At 39.7% G+C, this 20405-nt stretch overlaps 2 protein-coding genes across 6 annotated transcripts in view; one reads left to right on the forward strand and one right to left on the reverse strand.

Annotated features, from left to right (window-relative positions):
- The first annotated feature begins 6 nt into the window (after positions 1–6).
- LOC105462635 (EH domain-binding protein 1) lies at positions 7–9675 on the forward strand. Of its 5 annotated transcripts, none has more exons than XM_011709352.1 (18): positions 7–1056; positions 1674–1881; positions 1955–2136; positions 2377–2588; positions 2710–2845; positions 2926–3156; positions 3493–3682; positions 3814–3980; positions 4102–4324; positions 4511–4684; positions 5589–5678; positions 5851–5964; positions 6052–6252; positions 6331–6480; positions 6642–6859; positions 6985–7173; positions 7255–7375; positions 7703–9675. In XM_011709352.1, exons 1-17 carry the CDS (start codon positions 953–955, stop codon positions 7334–7336), a joined length of 2871 nt encoding a protein of 956 aa, XP_011707654.1. In that variant the 5' UTR covers positions 7–952; the 3' UTR covers positions 7337–7375; positions 7703–9675. The 5 variants fall into 5 exon arrangements, with proteins under 5 accessions (XP_011707654.1, XP_011707655.1, XP_011707656.1 ...); XM_011709353.1 differs by having other exon boundaries at positions 4511–4675; XM_011709354.1 differs by lacking the exon at positions 5589–5678.
- Positions 9676–11005: 1330 nt separating this feature from the next.
- Positions 11006–20405, reverse strand: part of LOC105462637 (unconventional myosin-Ie-like) — a 31250-nt gene continuing 21850 nt past the window's right edge. The window contains exons 11-21 of the mRNA XM_011709359.1: positions 17389–17559; positions 16735–16901; positions 15800–16013; positions 14249–14479; positions 13873–14157; positions 13506–13661; positions 13286–13425; positions 13041–13192; positions 12581–12901; positions 11921–12283; positions 11006–11744 (exon numbers count right to left, since the gene is read on the reverse strand). Coding sequence (XP_011707661.1) covers positions 11668–11744; positions 11921–12283; positions 12581–12901; positions 13041–13192; positions 13286–13425; positions 13506–13661; positions 13873–14157; positions 14249–14479; positions 15800–16013; positions 16735–16901; positions 17389–17559 — 2277 coding nt within the window. The 3' untranslated portion in view covers positions 11006–11667. The remainder of the gene's footprint in view (positions 11745–11920; positions 12284–12580; positions 12902–13040; positions 13193–13285; positions 13426–13505; positions 13662–13872; positions 14158–14248; positions 14480–15799; positions 16014–16734; positions 16902–17388; positions 17560–20405) is intronic.

Here is a 20405-nt window from a genome sequence, read left to right on the forward strand (position 1 = left end):
ATATATATATATATATATATATTATAGTAAAGTTTATAATAAAATGGGAAAATTAAATATTTTCGCGATATACATGCGAAAACGTATGCGCATGTATACCGACGTTACTGTAATTTTATCAATAATTCTATCGTTATCATCCGCGCTCACTTGAATCACTGCAACCTCTCACTTTCGCCGCGATGTTTCTTGACGCGGTCGTTAGCGCGCGTGAATTTTTCAAGCCACGCGGGGGGTTCCTGCAAGACCGACGAACGCGAACGAATAGAGGTTAGGTGTCCCGAATCGAAGACAGCGCTAAGAAAGTAAGAACGGTCTCTTCTTTTCCAAGAGAGAAACTCGACGCTCGGTTAACTCTCGCCTGGCTTCTCGTCGAAAGGAGACGCGAGAAGACGTGATTATTATAGGAGCTTGATCTCGCGGGTGAGAACCCCTTAGCCGAGGTCAGTCGTCTCGGCGTATCTCGACGCGTGTGTGCGTGTGCTCGGTGTGTGTGTGTGTGCGTACGCGCGCGTACCAACACGCGTGAACGCGATGACAGTCCGTTCGTTCCGGGCACGAGAACGTCGACAGCAGCAGCGCTGAGCAGCGCGCGTGAGCCGAGAGAGGAAGGCCCCCCGTCACGTCCCGTCCATCCATCCGTCCGTCCGTCCGTCCGTCGAACATATGATCGTAGCCCCGCCGAGGGCGCGCGTCGTTGAGGTGAGAACGTCGTCGTCGGTTTCCGGGAAGCGCGCGATCGCACTACCCGCCTTCCGCACTCCCGCCGCCGCGGCCGACCTTAGCCCAGTCCAGTCCGCGACCCGAGATCGCGCGTGCGACTCGCGGAAATGACAAAGCGCGCCCCGCTCGCGCGTCAGCAGCAGTGAGGAGAGGAGCCCGCGTCGCCGTTCGCGGACGCGAATTACAAGTCTCCCGGTGTGATCCCGAGCGGAAGGAAGCGGCGTCAGACATGAGCTCCGTCTGGAAGCGCCTGCAGCGGGTGAACAAGCGAGCTGCCAAGTTCCAGTTCACCGTCTCGTACCACGAGGTCACGTTGGAGACGACGACGAAGTGGTGAGTGACGCCGATTCCGTTCCTGACCAAAAGCGAGAGAGAGTCTCCTCTCGCCCACGGACTCCCGAGACTCCTGTCCTTCGAACGGCCACTAACGCCGATGCCTCCTTCGATGAGACGAGAGTCTGTGTGTAATATTGTCGTCTGCTTCCGAAAACAGAAGCGTTTGGCAAGAAAGTGATGAGAATTTTTTTCTCTTTAAATAAATCTTCTGAAAGCAGAAGTGATTGGCAAGAGAATGATGAGAATTTTTTCTCTTTAAATAAATACTTTGGAAGTAAAAAAAAAAATTAAGCGAATTACTGATTACTGCTTTTTGCATTCAAACTTTTTTTTGGATATTGTATTTCAGAAAATGTCTTTATATTTATGACACAATTTAGAAGGTATCTTTTAATTATTATATATATATAGGTATATATATATATATATACACATTTTGGAAAGATGAAATAATTGCAATCTATAAAGCTGAAAACTTTATACAATCATATAGAAATTATATTAACTAAGAAAATATACAAAGATAATATAATATTCTTTAGGAAACCAAATCCATCATGTAGAAATCATGTTAGCTAAGAAAATATACAAAGATTATATTTAACATTCTCTAGGAAACCAAACAAATTGAGCGTCGTTTGGACAAGACGGAGCAGAAGAGTTAGTTCGGAACCCTTGGACTGGGAGCCATGTTTGAGCGATCCCTTGAAAGGTATCATTAGCTGGGCAGTCCCTGACAATCACACGGTTTCCGTGACGCTGTTCAAAGATCCACGAACGCACGAGTTAGAGGACAAAGATTGGACGTTTGTTATTGAAGATGTGAGTATAGTGAGTTGGTACGCGCTTGAAAAAAGGACACAGCACAATGGTACATTGTTCTATTCTTAAACAGGTGTCGTCGACGGGTAAAAGGCGTCACGTGGCTGCCGCCAATATAAATATGAAAAAATACGCAACCTTAGAATCTAGTCAGCAACAACTCAAATTAGACTTGAAGCCAACTTCTAAAAAGATCGTTAGCGCTACGCTCGAATGCACTTTGTCATGTGTGTTTCTGCGAGAGGGCAAGGCGACGTAAGTCTGTGCAGTTTAATTTCATTGACATGCTGCTAATTAATTTCGTAAGCTTAGGCATTCGTCATTTGTGTAGCTAAATGTATTTCAAATGGGATAAATATTAAATAATGCGCTCTAGAGACAGCATGCTGACTTTGTCGATTTATCTGAAAAATATTTGTTATCGAAATGCCATCTATTTGAATTTATCGATAAATACTTATTTACTAATTATCTACTTATTTATTATTTTTCTAGGGACGAGGATATGCAAAGTATGGCTAGTTTAATGTCGGTTAATAATAATAGCGACATCGCGCCGTTAGACGATTTCGACAACGAGGACATACCTGAGGACGTTGAGGAAGTGTCGGTAAAAAATTTGGACGAGATTCTGGATATCTCTGCTCAACTTGATTTGATGACGAGCAGTCTCACCGAGAGCGAATTACCCAGTACGCCTATAAGTGGTGAGTGTTGGATCCTTGCTTCTTATTGAAAGTGTATCCATGAACGCTTGTTGCTTCATTAATTTTATTACAACTTGTCGACTCGAATTTATTAATGGGATATATAATATGTATGCAACAGTGGCAAGCTTATCAAAGGACGACACAACTCCTGTAAACGACGGGGAGCATTTTATACGTGACATTAGTCTAACAGGAATTGGAGAGTCTTTGAAAGAAAAATCACCCGTGAAAGACAGTGTTGCTGTTGAAAACGAGTACGTACAATTACGGTATTATATACATATTTTGCAAATCAATTTACAGAATAATTATATTATTTTACATTACTTTGTAGTAAAAACATCGAACATAGCACGCTGAGATTGCCGCTGCAGCCGTTGGACCTTAAAAAGAATGACGCGAACGTTCCAAGACTGAAGGAGATTACCCCCGGCCAAGATTTATTGGAATGGTGTAAGGAAGTTACGAAGGACTCTCCCGGCGTCAAAGTCACCAATCTGACGACATCCTGGAGGAACGGAATGGCGTTTTGCGCGATTATTCATCACTTCAGACCCGATCTGATGTAAGTACTCTTATAAGACTCGGCCCTCGATCGGATGTCGTAATTATTCCTAAAGTGTGTTTCATTCTTCGCGCAACCTTTTCCCGGGATAAAATGTCAATAGACATTCTTGGCAGTGTGCCGGTTATTTTATTCGCGTATTCCATTAATAAACACTTTGAAACCGTCATTGTCTTGCGTCGAGTGACAACTCGTGCCAACATTTTGACGATTATTTTTGATGCTGGAAGGGTCGACGCATTTGCGTATTTATAGCGGCGTAATGCAGAACAGAAGTTCGATTGCGAGTTTTTCGATCAAATTAAATAATAACCCGAAATAAAACAAATCTTGCAGAGACGTCGATACCCTGTTGCCGCACGATGTGAAAGGCAACTGCAAGAAGGCGTTCGACGCGGGCGAAGCTCTGGGCATACCGAGAGTTATTGAACCAGCTGACATGGATATATTAACGGTACCTGATAAATTAGCTGTGATGACGTATTTGTATCAGTTGAGAGCGCACTTTACCGGCCACGAACTGGAGGTATGTATTTCGAAATTTATTTACGTAACATTATTTATGTAACAGCTTTACATTCGATTATTGCAGTTTTTTTTTTGCGCAATGTTACAGCATCGTGAGCTAATAATATATTACTGTTTTAAAAAATCCAGGTACATCAAATAGGTAAAACGACAGACGAGTCCTCTTACATGATCGGCAGATTTAATACGGACAACAACACGGACGTGAGTGTTCAACTGTTTGGTCAGGAGATTATTAACTTGCGGAAGAAGGAACAGATGGATCAGAAGAACAACAAAGCGGAGAGTAACAGACGGTAAATATATTCTCATTCTAACGTTGTGTAATCTACCGAACTGCCAGTCCGAGGCGCGTTCCTGGCGAGAGAAACGTTTTATCAGGAGGAAGATTAGAAAATTGCAATTCACTGCCCGTAGGTCGAATCCGTTCGATAATAAGAAGGACGAAATTAGCATCGACTCGTTAAAAAACAAGTTGCACTTGAGCCTAAACACGGACCATCAGGATCACGATCAGTGTAACAAGGATAAATCGCCGTCCAGCGTGAAGGAGGTCAAGGACATCATACTGGCCAGCTCGAAGAGCATTCTGGGCAAGGTGCTGTCGCCGACCAAGGAGAAGTACTCGTCGAGAGAGAAGGTAAGATGATACGCGGGCCGAGCACTCGGGTCAATTTTTTTCGACGTTTTTGCGATTATATATTCCCGAGAATTGTGTCTAGAGAAACGGGTGTGTCGCGTATTGTATGATATTCCGACGCGGAATTTCTCGCGCAAATTCTCTCTTTCTCTCTTGTGAGGAAATGAAAATACCAATTTACCGCAGAGCAAGTCTCCGCCGAGAGTGCAACAAGCGCAGCAACGTCCGATACTTATGACACGCCGGCAATTAACCGATCCGTTCGGCTCCGACGACGAAGAGGAGAACATACAGATAATGACAGACGACAAATGGTCGCAATCGATCTCGCTTACCAAATCGCAAAGTCCGGTCCGTGATGTCAGTATATACGAGATTGCGCAGACTGTCGCTTTTTATGCATTCCTTCTGTTATACCTACGCTCTGCATTAACAATCAACCCATAACCCGCGCACTGTTGTATTATCTCTCTCCCTTTCTGTTGTTTCTTTTCATCGGCGAACTTACATTATCAAAAAATGCATTGTCTATAAAAAGGTCTGTTCCCTTATTTCACTGTTTGTCCAGTTATTAGACGGACAGATTGTAAATCAAGCGCAGCTTGGCGGGCAGGGATTGCGCCTACATAACACACGGTGTATAACTGCATGTAAATATGCATGAGGAAATCGAGCATAACATGTTTCTCGCGCGATGCACGAAATTGTAGATTTGTACGGGCTGTCCCATGAGCTTCGCTTTAAAGATTCCATGGCGCAAATTTAATTTCCATAACAGATTTTGTTTTTTTTTGTAATTAATTTTAATATATATTTATATATTTGTTTAAATTATAAGGATGTTAAATATTCAGAGTTTAAATACTGTAAAAATTACCTTCAAGAGATAGGAACCTCGCAAAATCTTGCGCATTCTGTAACAGAGCGTCAAGTGATGTATCGGCATTATTTAGTTTCTTTTTTTGCGGATTTCACACTTTTTTTCTTAATGTACCGCGTTTTTCTCAGAAGAAACACAAAAATTTTTATATGTATACTATAATTAGAGAATATCTAATTGAAAACACTTTGTAAATTTGACAGTTTTTTATGTAATTACATAATTACATTGTTGCTTTAATAATCTGCGTTTATTTATTTTTTTCACCGCGTGCGAAAACATATTCTTGGTTCTCTGAATCGTACATTCACGAAGGAGCTTTGCAAACAATGTACCGTGATGCAACGAAGGCTATGCAAACGTATTGAGGACAGTCTTTTGTAGGACTCGGTAAACTCTGACGATAAAGGAAGTCGAGGTAGTTCCGAATGTCAAGGTGCATCGCCGCCGTATGGAGAACAACGTTCACAACATGTAATTAACAATATTTGCTTTATCGCTTTTAATGTCATACCATATCAGTGTCCCAATAGCACAACAAAAACCACAAGTTGTTCGAAATAAATTTTATCAATGCTCAGTAGTCTCGCACTGATCTCGTCTAATATCTTCTCTATTATCGTTTCTATTATCTTTTTTGTGTCAGCCGTTAGTTAGCCGGCACGATGAATTGCGGGAGCGAGCGAGGCAACTCCTAGAACAAGCCAGGAGCCAGACGAAGCCATCCGGATACGTTTCCGCCGCGATCAGTCCCGTCGAGGTTCTACATTTTTATTTTCGTAGCGTTGAAGAATTAATCGAGGAATACAATTGCGAGCGTTCGCGTTAATGTGACATAATTTTGTAGACGCAGAATGATGACGAGAGGCAACAGCAGTTACGAGAAAGGGCGAGACGATTGATTGCAGAAGTGAAAATGGGCGTCGCTGTGACTCCGAGTCAACTGAATGACGATAACAATAGCGACAGACGATCGATAGACGATCAGAATAATAGTCCTAGACGCAGCATTACGCCGTCGACACCCGGCGATCGGATCAGCATAAAGGTACTGCAAATGCGCGATACCGTCTACTTTCTTTTTTCGCACAATTTTATAGCAAAATGATAAATTGTAATTTTTTAGTCCGAGTACAATGGAAATATATTGGGGAGCTCGAGTGTGATAGACGGAGAAAAGAAAACTGGCTCGCCTTTGTATTCCTTCTCCAAAATCATCGAAAGAATCTCACCCGATAAAGGAAGCCCCGACAGAACTCCGTACACACTTCGCGGGGTACGTTAATTTGAATTATTAATTTAACTCTCCGGTGTAATTAGAAAAGTTGTGACGCGACGTACAATACTAGAAACAATTTGCATATATTGAGTTGCTTAAATAAGCAAAGCTTGTCTAGCTTTAATGACAATTTATCCTTAATTATAATTCAATTTCAGTTGGGCAAGGACATGACGTCATATATTCAAAACGAGCTCGAAGCACTTGAAAGAGAGCAGAATCAGATTGACATACAAGCTGGCAAGCTTGAGAAGCAATTGAGAGCAGCCATGGAGAGCGATAACGAAGATGAAACGGAAAGACTGATGTCTCTGTGGTTCACTCTTGTCAACAAAAAAAATGCGCTCTTAAGAAGACAGATGCAACTAAACATACTGTAAGCGATTCATTCGTTCAAACATATTAATTTTTCGTGTTTTTTTTTCAACTTTGATTAATAAAAATTGAATAGAATGACGTCACAGTAATCTTAATTCAATAAAATGAACCTTTTATCTTTAGGGAGAAAGAAGACGATTTAGAGCGAAGATTCGAGCTCTTGAACCACGAATTAAGAAGCATCCTCGCGGTGGAAGATTGGCAAAAGACGCCCGAGCAAAAAATGCGTGAAAATTTATTGTTGGAGGAGTTAGTATCCATTGTGAACAAAAGGGATGAATTGGTGCATCATCTCGACACACAAGAAAGAGCGTGAGTGTATAATAAATAGATACGTTACGCTGTTATTTATCTAAAGTCACTAAGTTTTGCTTTATTTGGAATAATTTCTAGTATTGAGGATGACGACGAGATAGAGCGTGACTTATCTCGCGCTGGACTAGCTCAACGAAACAAAAATTGCGTTGTGCAATGAGGAGTTAATTTACTGCGTTTTTTCAACATTATTGTAAAGGTAAATTGCGTACATTATATAATATGTTCTAAAAAAATGAGAGAAATGGATAACAAATACAATTAAATTTATTATTTACCTAAAATTATTTAAATAATTCTTGTAGTAATTTGGCTGTTATAAATAAATTTTAAATTAAAAATTTATTTAAATTAAATTTTTCAAATTTTTCTTGTTGAATAACTGTCTGATTAAAGTAAATTAATTTTTACTCGACAATTTTTATATTGAGCTTTTTTATTTAACTTAACTATTGAGTCTCCTATTTCCCAAAATTTCTTTTATAAAAATTAATATATATATATATAAAGCTTTTTCCATTTGCAGGCATGACCCATGTTGCTGTGGAGTTGCCAAAAAGTCAACAAAATTAGAGATCGAAGAGTTAAGTGTGAATTTTCATGGTTTACAAACAGGTTATTTTTAGAGGCTCATTTTTTATTATGCATTGTAGATTAATTCATCATAAGGATAGACAAAGAAATTTCTCCATTCTCTTTGTTTTTAATATAAGGTCATCGATCAATAATTCGCGACGAAAGAAAAATGGAATTAAAGTCAGAAAATAATGTCGAATTATCATAAATTGATTAAATGATTTTTTTTTGTATCGAGCACAATTGATTATATAATATAAGCATTTTATGCTTCAAGTGAAATGTCGCGCGTTAGTAGGACTGCGTGCAAATATATGAAATGTGCTACGGAGTGAGGAATCGTGCAAAGCAGTTTACGAATCAGTGAGTAGACGAAAGGGGATACGAGTTTTTCTTCTTTCTCGAATAAAATATTCGGCGATTAGCGAAATAAGAGCGAACGCAAATGCAAAGGAGCTCGGAAAGAATGCGAGTTAGTGATAAGAATATGTTTTAACGAGATTCAAGATCTAATTACGAAGCTAATTTAGATCTAACTGTATATTTAAAAAGTTTGTTTTATATATAAAATAGCGGGTGGTTCAAGAGAGTATAAACTGAATGCGGTTCTTTCTTGCAAGTGAACTCTAGACATTTCGTTTATGTGAAACATTATTATTTCGCGATTTAATTGTTAAGAGATTTAATATCGGAAAGCCAAAGAAAGTTAAAAAGCGAGTTGTTACGCAAGAACACGCGAGAGATGGAGAGCAATTTAGCGAATATATCTCGCGACAAGATCGATCGAAATCGATTTACGGAAAATTGATAGTGGAACTGTTGCGGAAAGTGAGATCACGTCGGCGTATATATATAGTTTTTCGTGTTTCGCAACCGTCGTTCCCATCGAGCATTCGCATGTACTCCTATTTGTGCCATACGAACGAATTGATATACCTTTTACATCCTACTGACGGGTTTGTATTAAATGCAGGGCAATGCATTAAAAACAAATTCGATAATCTTATTGACGGTATACGGCGATTTTAAGAGGAAACCGTATAGTAAGATTAATTTTTACTAAGACTAATTCTTATATGTGGTAATATTCTGCGTGTAATAAGAATATTATGTTGACTTTCTATAACTTTCTATAACCAACTGGTGCGTTATATTTAAGTGTTTTGGCTAACAGCATGTGCAAAGAAAGAAAACAAATCCGCTCAATTTTTCGGCTTAACGGATCTCGGCGGCAAGAAATTAACATACGAATGTTCATTACGTTCGTTGTTCCGTTTGGAACGTTTTCCGAAACTGGCTGAATATAAATAATTATCATCCTTTTATAACTGCTACACATGCGAAATTGTTGACAAATATTGTGAATGACAAAAAGTACATTTTTTAGTACAAGTGTGCTCCGTAAAATGAAAAATAGGATACAGAGCAGGGTTTACCTGCTGAAAGCAATATGTGTTGTGGGATACAGATGTATGTACATCTATTTCCCGTAACGCAAGATAAAATTATTTTTTAACTCTTTGTTTCATTGTGTGATTTTATTATGAAATCACAAATTTAATATTTAGATACTGAAAGAATACTCCAATTTTAATTAAAAATATCGATTTGCTTTATTGAACATCCGTAGTTATAGTAAAAGATTTGGAAAATTTATAATTTTCTAATGGAATTCATGAAATAAAGAGTTAAAAGCAGAGCGTATAGAGGTTAGTTGTTTTTTATGTGTGTTACGCTTGACAATCACATAGTGAATGTTATCCAAATTTTTCACCGAGCAAAGGATTAGAAGTTATGAATGTGTTTCGACGCCATTATTACCTACAATTCGATGTAGCGTGATCTTCGAAAGTTGAAAATATGTTGTCTCTCTGTTGAATAATCTTTATTTAAATAAATTGTAAATTTTGCGTTAATATATAATACAAACTATTCATAATTATATTGTTGCTGTATTACAATGTATGCATCGAAGAACTTTGTACGAAAGCTTGAAACATCGGGACGTCGATATAATTGAGGACAGTACGACAATGCAAATATATATATATATATATATATATATATATATATATATATATATATGTATATATGTTCCAAGTAGACCATATAAAACCGCCCTCCCGGAAGCATTATATAATTATCGGAACGTATTTAGAGTATACGCAATTAAAGCTTATAAGAACATTGGAGAATTGTCTCCTCTCGACATCGTAATATATATATATATATATATATATATATATATATATATATATATACCTATAATTAAATCGAGTATCATAGCACCTTAAACGATTTTATATTTTCACTTGTAACTTCGCTCCTCGTATTTTTTTTTTATTATTTTAAGTTCTCGCAAGAAATCCGTTAAGCTAGAGTCATAGAATATTGCTGAAGTCCTTAGCAAAAAGAGGAGAAATGATTCTTGAAATATATACGATTGGAATATTGAGAAACGAGACAGATAATTCTAAGTTGCAAAGTGTGATCTCTGCTCTGTTAGACCGAATCGCTCATTACACGATCTCATTGTGGAGTTCAATGCATTCTAAAATCTAAATAGGCAATTATAAATCTATATATATATATATATATATATATATATGTGTGTGTATATATATATATATGTATGTATGTATATTATACTGGCTCCATCACAGTGGTTTGAATTTTTCTCGCGGTCTAGGAGGTAAAACGCGACTAGGGGCTATCGATTAAACGACAAATAATTTAGCAATAATTTATTATTCTAGTGCCTATATGAATACTTGTATGTTTATAAAAAAAACCGTAGCACACCGAATTAACTTTTAATTTATTTTACTCTGTACTACTATATGAAAGATAATTATTGTAAAGATAATCGTTCTTGCCAATGCTGTAGTGTCTTGTGGAGATGTGCTGCTCTATTTTCCTTTGCCGATGTTAATCGTAATGTATGTGAGAGTGCCGAGCGAACAAAGGGGGAAAAAAAAAACGTATCACGCAATATTCGCCATTAATATGGGAAGACTTATAAAGCACTGCGGAAGGAAACAATAAATACGATGTTGATGATACTAAGAGTGCCATTTTATTCAATTATATTAATAAAATTCATATTATCTGCATATAAGTGGAACTAATTCTGGAATAAAAAATCGACTTTCTATCATTTGACATCTTGCATAAATAAAATACCGAAGATGAAGCGTATTAGATAAAAAGACACGAGAAACAGCTAAAAGTTAGAAGGACGAAACAAAATGCATTGAGAGATGATAGAATTTTATTAGCATGTACTTGTGATGGCAGTGACGCTATATACATCATGTTACTCGCTTATGCAATTTTAATGACTGCTCGTCACCTCCGCAATGGTAACCGTGACAATGTGTTGACTATATATAAATATATCGATCGCGCTGTACATTACGAAAAGTTAAACAGATTACTTGTCTATCGTACACTAGTTAACAGTAAAAGCGACATATCTTGTACAGATATATTGCTCCTTAAATCTCATAACGGAGATATTTCATCGGACAAAGTTTACCAAACTAATCATCGAATAATGCGACGAGAAACATTTCTTTGGACGTTTAGACAAAAATATAGGTTCGAACGATAATATTATACTATCATTCCATAACCATCATTATTTGATTTTTCCATCGTCTTTGTTAAATGACGAACCGAACCATCTTTACAAAATTATCGCGTTTTCTTTCAATGATAAATCCTTTGACTTCTCGTTGGCTTTGGTATTAATAGACTCTTCCTGTTAATATTTAATTAAAAACGCGTAACAATAAGTATGTTATGGAGCACAAAAATTGCGAATAACAGGTACAATTGTACTTATTAAAATTTACGTTTCGGTTTCGTGTAATTAATAGTAATATTTTTTTCGTTGGCTATTGATTACGGAATTCATATTTTTTCTACATAGTTGGAAGGGAACAGACCGGTCTTCCCTTTCAATCTTCCGTGCCACCAACCACCCTCATCTGAAAAAAAAAATATTTTTTCAGATTATGATTTTTTTAACATGTAAATTGAAGGACTAATACAAAAAATTTTTTCTGATTAATCAGTTTCACAATTTCTATTTTGTATCTTTTTATGTATGCTGAACATTTGTTGTTATTCATTATGAAAACAAGATCGCATTGTGACAACTCACGTTCTCTGAGTACTTCTAGGATGTCGCCTTCCTTGAGCCCTAGCTCGTCCAGATCCTGCGGCTCATAGTCGTATAAGGCTTTAACTTTTGGTAAAATCGGAGGCGCCGGTTTCTGGGGAGGCACCCTTTTGTTAGCCACCGCATACGCGGCGCTATCTTCGTTGCTCTTTTCAAACGTGTTGTTGATTTGCATCATATTCCATTCCTGGGTCGTTTGCATTCCTTTATTGAGATGATCATCAGAAACCTTATCATCAGAAACCTGTTCATCGCTAACAGGAGATGGTATGAATCCCGTGGGCTCGTTCGGTGGTGGTGGCTCCGTGGGTGGTGGAGGAAATTTGAGTATACCTTTGATCGGCTCTGAATTGTTAAAAACAAAGAGATATTTAAGCAAATTTTTACAAAAATACTAATTTATATAATATTATACGTTATAATAAAATATTGCCAATAAACGCGCGCGAATTAGAAATAGGAAAAGGGGTGAATTTTTTTTGTGATTTATACTTTTTCTAATACGCTGCTGTCCACCTAATTTCATGAAGCAAAGCGAATAGCAAAATTTTGTTTGAAACTATGACTTTCCTTGCAAGTTAATACTTCCGTGTTTTGTTTATTTCTTTAGTAATTCTTCAAATTAAATTGATCAAAACTTACTACGCTGTCCAGCACCGGGATTGAGCTGCTTGTCCCGCAGCTTGTTCGTCCCATTTCTCACGTCCTTTGGAAACTGTATAGGTTGTAGATTTGGACGATTCGGTGGAATGTTCGGTCTACCGTTCGATACAGGAGTCAGAGATCTTACGGCCGCCACCGGACGTAGAGGAGGTCTCCCGGTCATAATCGCCTGATTATGATTCTGGGCTGCGATGATCGGAGCTAGATCGCACATCGGCGGTGCCGCCGGACGAATCGGCCTCTGGATCGAGAAGCTGCGCGAACGAACGAACGATGTCGCCGATCGGTTCATCTTGGGTTCTGACACAGAAAGATACAGATTTATGTATTTTTTCGTTACATTTACTCAGATATTAAATATCCTGACAGTTTGCGCGTGTAAGATTGAATATCGAGAATTATCATCGGTCGAGGTTCCAATCAGGAAACTGGAACTTACTCGCTGTGCTCGGTAAACCTGGACCGATGTTGACAGTGAGAATTTTGCCGGACGCTTTTAAAATCTCTTTATCGCCGTAATCCGTTTGCATGAACTTCACGGTCCTCGTCCCACCGCCGCCCCAGCCTTCCTTCTTCACTTTAAACTCTAATCTGAAAGGAAACAGTTTTCATTCTCAAGCCCACGATGTATTACGCTGCGCTAATGATGTGTGGAAAATGTAAAGAAAAAAAGAATAGCCGTACTCGTTGCCAAATCTGACGTTTAAACAATGACCGAGATCTTCCAGATACCTCCTGCAGAGGCTGGCTAGAAACTCCGTTTTGAATACTGATTCTAGCAAGCTGGCGTAGTCCTCCCTCACGTGAATTGCTATGAAATTGTCCTGAAAAACGGGAAATATTATCGAAATGTCTCTAATTAGTAGAATACCGCCAGCATAAAGAATCATAAAATAATAATTACTTGTAACTTGCTTAACGATACGTAGCTGATCTGATTAAACGGAATTCTCCTTTTAATAACTTCGATAGAGTTGCCCTTTTCGGCACCTTTCTTTATCTGCTCTCGACCAATCAAATAGATGCATTTCCCCGTGAGGATGAGATCCCTTCTGCACATCTGTTACATAAATCACTTGTCGTGCACAAGTCGCTTAAATCTTAAGTTAATCTTAAATCTTAATTAGTTCAGAAAGTTAAAATTGTTAAGAAGTTAAGAAGAAAAAAAATGATGTGTGTTTTCAAATAGATTTCCTTAAAATTACAATAAAATAATTCTTGCAGAGCACAAATTAAAGAATTTGAAGTTGTCGAAATCAATATATTTTTACCTTGAATCTTCTGTCGTATTTTTTCACGACTTCGGCGAAAAAAACTTTCTCCCGCCTGCCGATCAGAGCCATCGTCTGCGGCTTGCCCTCCAACCCTATATAATCGCCGACAAAGTTTCTGTTTATGCTCGCCCGTCGTCGCTCTTTATGGCTGAAGAGAAGATCAGCCGCTTCCTGTTGGTGCTTCATCTGCCTCTTCCGTGCGAAATACTTCTTGAAGGCTTTCTGAATGACTCGCGCGTACATGTTGTATTTCCGGTCGCGAGCTTCCTCCAGCATGAAGAGCTAAATTTACATGCCGTCTAATGAATCCTTCTGGCAGATGACTTGACTAATCGCGTTATTACTGAAATGAACAAGGACGAGGGGAACTCACGGTTTCGGGCGCCTTGATAAAGAGCTTCGATCTACCGAGCTGATACTGCGATCGATCGATATGAATGCTCCCCAATATCCACTCGATGCCCTGCTTCTCGTCGCCGGGCCAGCGGGGCCACGTTTCTTTCGTGAGAATCGCGTATCTGTGCAGAAACTTGGCGAACGGCCTCCTGTAGGCGAAGCCGGCTCTCCGCACTCTGATGTTCTCCTTCAGACCTAGATACTCCACCTTGAATATTTCATAGGAAAGCTGCGTGATTACTATCATTCGTCAATCTATATCGCGTGCACGTCAAACGCGTCGAATGTGTGTCTTAATTAAGTAATTTTTCAGAGATACGACGAACAACATCGGAGCGATTTGAACTAAAATGTTCACGAGAGAGTAATTAATGATTTTCATTCGGCAACTGACCGACGGACATGACATGTTTCCGGCTGCTTAAAAGATCCGATAGATAATGATAGAAATAGATTTAAACTTTATTGAAATTTTATCTAATTTTATAGTAAAGTTATCGTTTCTATCGGACTCACATATGAGCTACTATAGAGAAGTTATCTATTTCTATCGTTTTTTAATAGTATATCTCACTTAAACATTAAATACACTAAAATACAAATTTGAACGTGTATGTTTTTTTTATATAACTTATAGCGAGTTATCTAATTCAAACTGAAAATTATGATTTGTTATATATTTTATTATATTTGTAAGAAAAATTAAAATTATTTAGATATAAAAGACACAAAATCTCTAAAATATTACATAATAAATCGTACATAAACTGAAAACATTGTACGATAATATATCGCGGCATTGCTGCAATAGTGTCATATCTCGAAAATTGACAATTTTATTCATGACCAGATAACAGTACACGCCAAAATCCATCTTTTTCAATGAATAACTCAAAATTGTCATTTTTCGAGATATGACACTATTGCAGCAATGCCGCGAATTATATCAATTTTGATTAAATATGGTTAACAAAGATAAACATTACTTAAAATAACTTTTAAATTATATGCTATACAGAGTAAAAAGAGATAACAAATCTGATATTTACGAACCAAAAACAGATATAATTTTTAGAATTTTATAGGTTTCTTCTTGTCCAATTTTATTGGATTCTTTAAAAAGAACACTCGTGAATTCTGCATATTAAATTAATTATTATTCGGGCGCGAGCTAAAACGGAAACTATGTCGTATTGACTTTCTCGAACAAAGCGAATTTCAGTGTTATCCGAAGAAGGAAGGAAAGGAGCGTCATGTATAATTGCTCTGGACGTATAAGTCTGACATACTTCGCCGGAATGACACATTGTCGAGCTAAGGCTGAGATAATCCAGAATGTATACATATAAAGTGTCTTTGTTTCCTCTTTTTTTTTTCAAATTTTACGTGTGTAAGCCTGAGGCTTTGGCCAAATACACGTTATCCATGTATTGACTTTAGTAGAGGCATAAAGTACGATGTTTGACGTTTTTGCATTTCTATATGGCACATAGATAAATGCGTACGGTACGTAGACAAATTACAGTACCTGATGCTTGACTCTCAGATGATCCCAATCGCGCGGCTTCTTCGTTTCATTCGGCTTGATGCACCGGATGTAATGCGGCGTGCATTTCATCAGCTGACTGACCAAGCGACTGGCTTGATTTCTGATTTTACTGCCCGCGGTGGTCGGCCTAGACTTAAGAGTCTTCGTCTTGCCGGCGGCATTTTCTGGCGGATAAAGCTCACGCACCAAGAGACTGTAAGATAATTCTCTTTTGTTTTACCTTTTCAACTCTAATTGTTTTAACAATGCTATTAACATTGAAAAAAAAAACATTTTCAACCGCGGAAAATATTTTTCTACTACTTTTGTAGAAAGGCATAAGCGACACTTCGATGAAAAAAGGTAAAATTTAAGTTTATTACGTTACTAATTCAATTAAATATGTAGAGAATCTGTAACTTCTGGTTACCGTTTTGTACGTGACTTTCGTGAAAATTTATGCGGGTCTTACGTAAATAATCTCGCGTAATTGATTAGAATTACGTGATGATTATGTGATAAATCATCGAGAAATTATTTACATAAGCTGGACAAGACAGCTAAATGCAGATATTACCGCTAAAATGCTATTCCGCATTTGTTTGGTGTTTGGATTATAGAAAAACGTAAACGACTAATGCAATTATATGTTAAAGTACCTCAAAACCGCCAATCGCAAATTTTAAAAATAAGAAATTTCATGTTATTATGTAAAATTTATTTATCTCTCATTCAACCTCAAGACTCTACTCAGTTCTGTCTTCCTAGTTTCGCGCTCGTTCCCCGTCAAATATTCCAAACCGATCGGAAAATGAGCTAAGCGGGCTAATTAATCCCCGTCAAGCGGTAACTTTTACATGCAAACTCGCTTTCGGGATAATTTGTCACTCGAAGCATCGACAGTCGTAACGCTAACGGCCTTCGGGATCGCTTACTTCATGCTTGTCTGCATCAACTCGATTAGGTCCAAGAAGAGGACGTCCCGGTTCTTATCGCAGAATCCATCGACAGAGTAGGACACCACGCCGGCGTAATGGAGAATTGCGAAACCGTCACCGGTGTCTTGGAAATGGACGTGCTGCTTAGCCGTTCCCGCCAGTTTCTATGCGCGAAATAAATAATTGATTACAAATTATATATAATTATTATTATACATATATCATATATGTATTAATTTATAAAGCTACACGGAAAAAAATTTACTGTTGCCACAATATAATAATTGTGATAATTTTCGCCCATCAATTCAAAAGGGCTATAGGAACTAAAATACTTTGGAAGTGACTTGTATAATTAACTCTCAGTCTCAATGTTGTAACGTGCATCTATATCATATATATCTCTCAATCATACTATTTGTGTAAACCACATTAGAGAGATAATAATGCTTCGGATTGAGACAATCACATGTATGAAGATATTTTAATCGCATGTTACTTATCATCAGGACAACGTTTGCGCGAACCGTATATAGATATCAATATAATATCAATATAATTTAAATTCACATACATTTCTTTTGCAAACATAAAAAATATTGTTGTAACATCCATAGCAATTTTTTCCGTGTACAAATACGCTTCGGGTACCTTCTTCAAGTCGACGTCGGCACCGGTGCTTCCGCCGTGCAGCGTCGCGCACACGTCGTCGAGAACCAAGAAGAGGCCAGGTGGCCTCTTGCCCTCGAGAAGCTCCACCACGATGGCGTTATTGAAATAATCTATCGGCGTCCATCTGATATTCTCGGAAACGTACTCCTCCTGAAATGAAGCAGAATTCGACCCCGTGACGTATTGTATAGAGAAGAAAAATACCCATACCCATAGTTAATCGAACGGTTTTACGGTATATATAAGGGCAGAGATAAAAAATTAACAGCTGAAGCAACATTAATTTACTTGGCTTACAAAATACCACGTCTTGCTACTTGCTCGATTATTATATAATAAGCCAATGCTACCGATAAGTATGTTACAAAACTCGAAGCGCGTCATTGCGCGGACAATTTAGATCGTCGATCTAACTTTCGTGGAAGATATGCGCGCAGGTTGCAGGAGGCACGGCTCCGCTCGTTGTGTGCATCGAAAATACAGGCTTAATTACGTGCCGCCGCCGGTGTACCGGCGGGTATATCGCGCACGTACAGGCGATTTATATCTCGCTTACCCGAGGCGATAGAAGGGAAAGGCGATAGTAATAACGCGATTGCCGGGCGCTTTTAAAATTCGCTTTCCATTTCAGCTCGTGAGCTGAACCCGAAGGTGCTTCGCCGGGGCCCCGCGGGCCGCCTCGGAAACCGGTCGCCGTTATTTCAGCCCTTCCCATCCCGCGGATTTCGTCCGTTTCGCAATTCGTACACTCCGTTTGTCCCCAACTGCATTCGCACAATTATCGCGAAACGTTGGATGGGACGCGAGAGTCTCTCCCGATTGTCTCAGCTATACCTCCGGTGACGCCCCAAATCTGACAATATCCAGACAACACAAAGTCTAAAAAGCGACGCATAAGATCTCTTTCAGTCATCTTTCAGACAGTTCTCGCGGAAGTGTCTAAAAAGATATTAAAAAAAGCGTTCTATAAAGAACGTCTTCTGCATCAATTTTAGACTTCGTATTGTCTGCGCGCGATGCACATCGATAATGCAAGAGGCGCAGTCGTTCCGCTTCGAAAGCCCCCGCCCGGGGGGAGGGGGGGGTCGATTCGTTCCTAAGTAAACAATTTTAAAGCTCGTTTTTGTGTTCACGAAGGTGTGCGATTCGCGGCCAGGCCAGGTTTTTTTTATCCGGTCTAGTTGCGGTCCGATCGCGCCGCATCGCGACACGCCGCGGACTGAAGAAGTGGCACGATTTTTTCGTCGTGGCCTTTACTCGAGTTAACGACTCTTTTTCATGAGGCCTGGCCTCTTTACGGACGGCCGTGGTTCGGCACGCTGTTTCCGCCGGTTGTTCCTCGGAGGACTGCGCCGCATAATAGCGCCGTCCGACGGAGCCTCCGTTTCCTCCCGTGTATATACACACAAACTCCGGACGCCGTGCAGGAGGCTCATCACGAAGAGGCTCGGCGTGATGTATCCGCGTGTGTACATATAACGTACGTCGCGCGAGCAGGAATTTTTCGCGCGCGAAACTTCCGCGTTGCAAATAATAGAAATCAGCGGACGGGGATCGCTCGAGCGACGCTTGAGTGATTTGCGAATGAATGGTTTCGCGTGATGGATAATTAATGCGTGCCAAATTTGGCACGTACGCGCGATTCTTTCGCGTTCTTTCGGAGCAGGCGTGCTTTCACTCCATGCGGCGGCGATTCCGGTGTTATTTGTTTCACCCGAGTTCCAACCACTTCGCCGGCTTTCGTTCTACCGCCGGACTACAGTCGAGCGACTTTATCAAGATGAAAATTAAATTACTCTAATTACGTGCCGGTAATAATATTGCAACATATAATGCGATACAGATACAAATGTAAATTCATTTAAAGTAAAATAACAGAAATGCATATCGCATGCAGGGGGAAATACGTGCTATATTCATAACCTTTTGAACCTTAAAAATTGGCGACTTAATTCTCACGCGTTTAATATGTACCCCGCGAGAGAGTGAGAGAAGAAAATAAAGACACACACCGCGAACGTTTAATTAGCCGCGCTTTCTCGACCTCGCTGTGATAATTGCGATAAGCAAATTAGCCGCCCGACCCCGTTGATCACACGCAATTATACTTTGTCGTGTGCGCGAGCTAATATCGCATAAAACACACGCGGTAAAGTGGAGTCGTGCGTTTCGGTGGTGGTTACGACTGCGCGTATAAGTGCCCATTACGCACTCGCGCGCCGGAGTCGTACTTAATGATCTGTTATTTCGCCGCGCGCGTACATGCATACGCGGTCTCTCATCTCTCGTTTCGCGTAACGTAACGCGTCGTCCGCGGTGTCATTCGCGGCGATGGATTTTTTTTTGCGTCCGTCCGTCTCTCGTCTTCAGCGGACAACCGTGACGAGATCGAGGAAAAAGCGCGAGGAGAAAAAGCTACGGGAAAACAAAGGAGAGCGCCCGCGATAGCTCGGGATCGAACTGGCTTGAAGCTGTCATAGTGTCATTCGTTCAATCCGCGGACAATATCGTATCTTCCATTTGTGTCCGTCTGACGCCGTCTCTCGCGCCGCGTAATTTTTCCAACTTGCGTCCGTTTCACCTTCGATCGTATATCTTTACACGCTTACGTCCGCCGCTATCCGTAGGCGGTGGCGGCGGTCCAACGCGCCCGATCCAACGGATACGTGCTCTGATTTGCCGTACGGCATCGCGGAATGCGTCCACGAAATGCATTGTCGTGTCGTGTACCCGGCGCGGCATCCGTCGCACCAGCCAGGGCACCGAGGAGGTGCGTCGCAAATGCAGCACCGATGCTTCTGCCCGTAAGCGCGAACGCGAGCAATTTCCGGCTATTTTCTCAAAGCGGATTCCGTTAGACGGGACAATAATTAAAATAGCGCCTCGTTTAACACACGCGCGTGTGAACAATACCGCACGCGAGGGTATATGTGCCGACCTGCATTTTGCAACGGAGTACCTTATTCTCTGATTGTTATATTTGACCGGTGTTTCAT

The sequence above is a fragment of the Wasmannia auropunctata genome, unplaced genomic scaffold (assembly GCF_000956235.1).
Source record: "Wasmannia auropunctata unplaced genomic scaffold, wasmannia.A_1.0 LD336095.1, whole genome shotgun sequence".
Classification (NCBI taxonomy): Eukaryota; Metazoa; Arthropoda; class Insecta; order Hymenoptera; family Formicidae; genus Wasmannia; species Wasmannia auropunctata.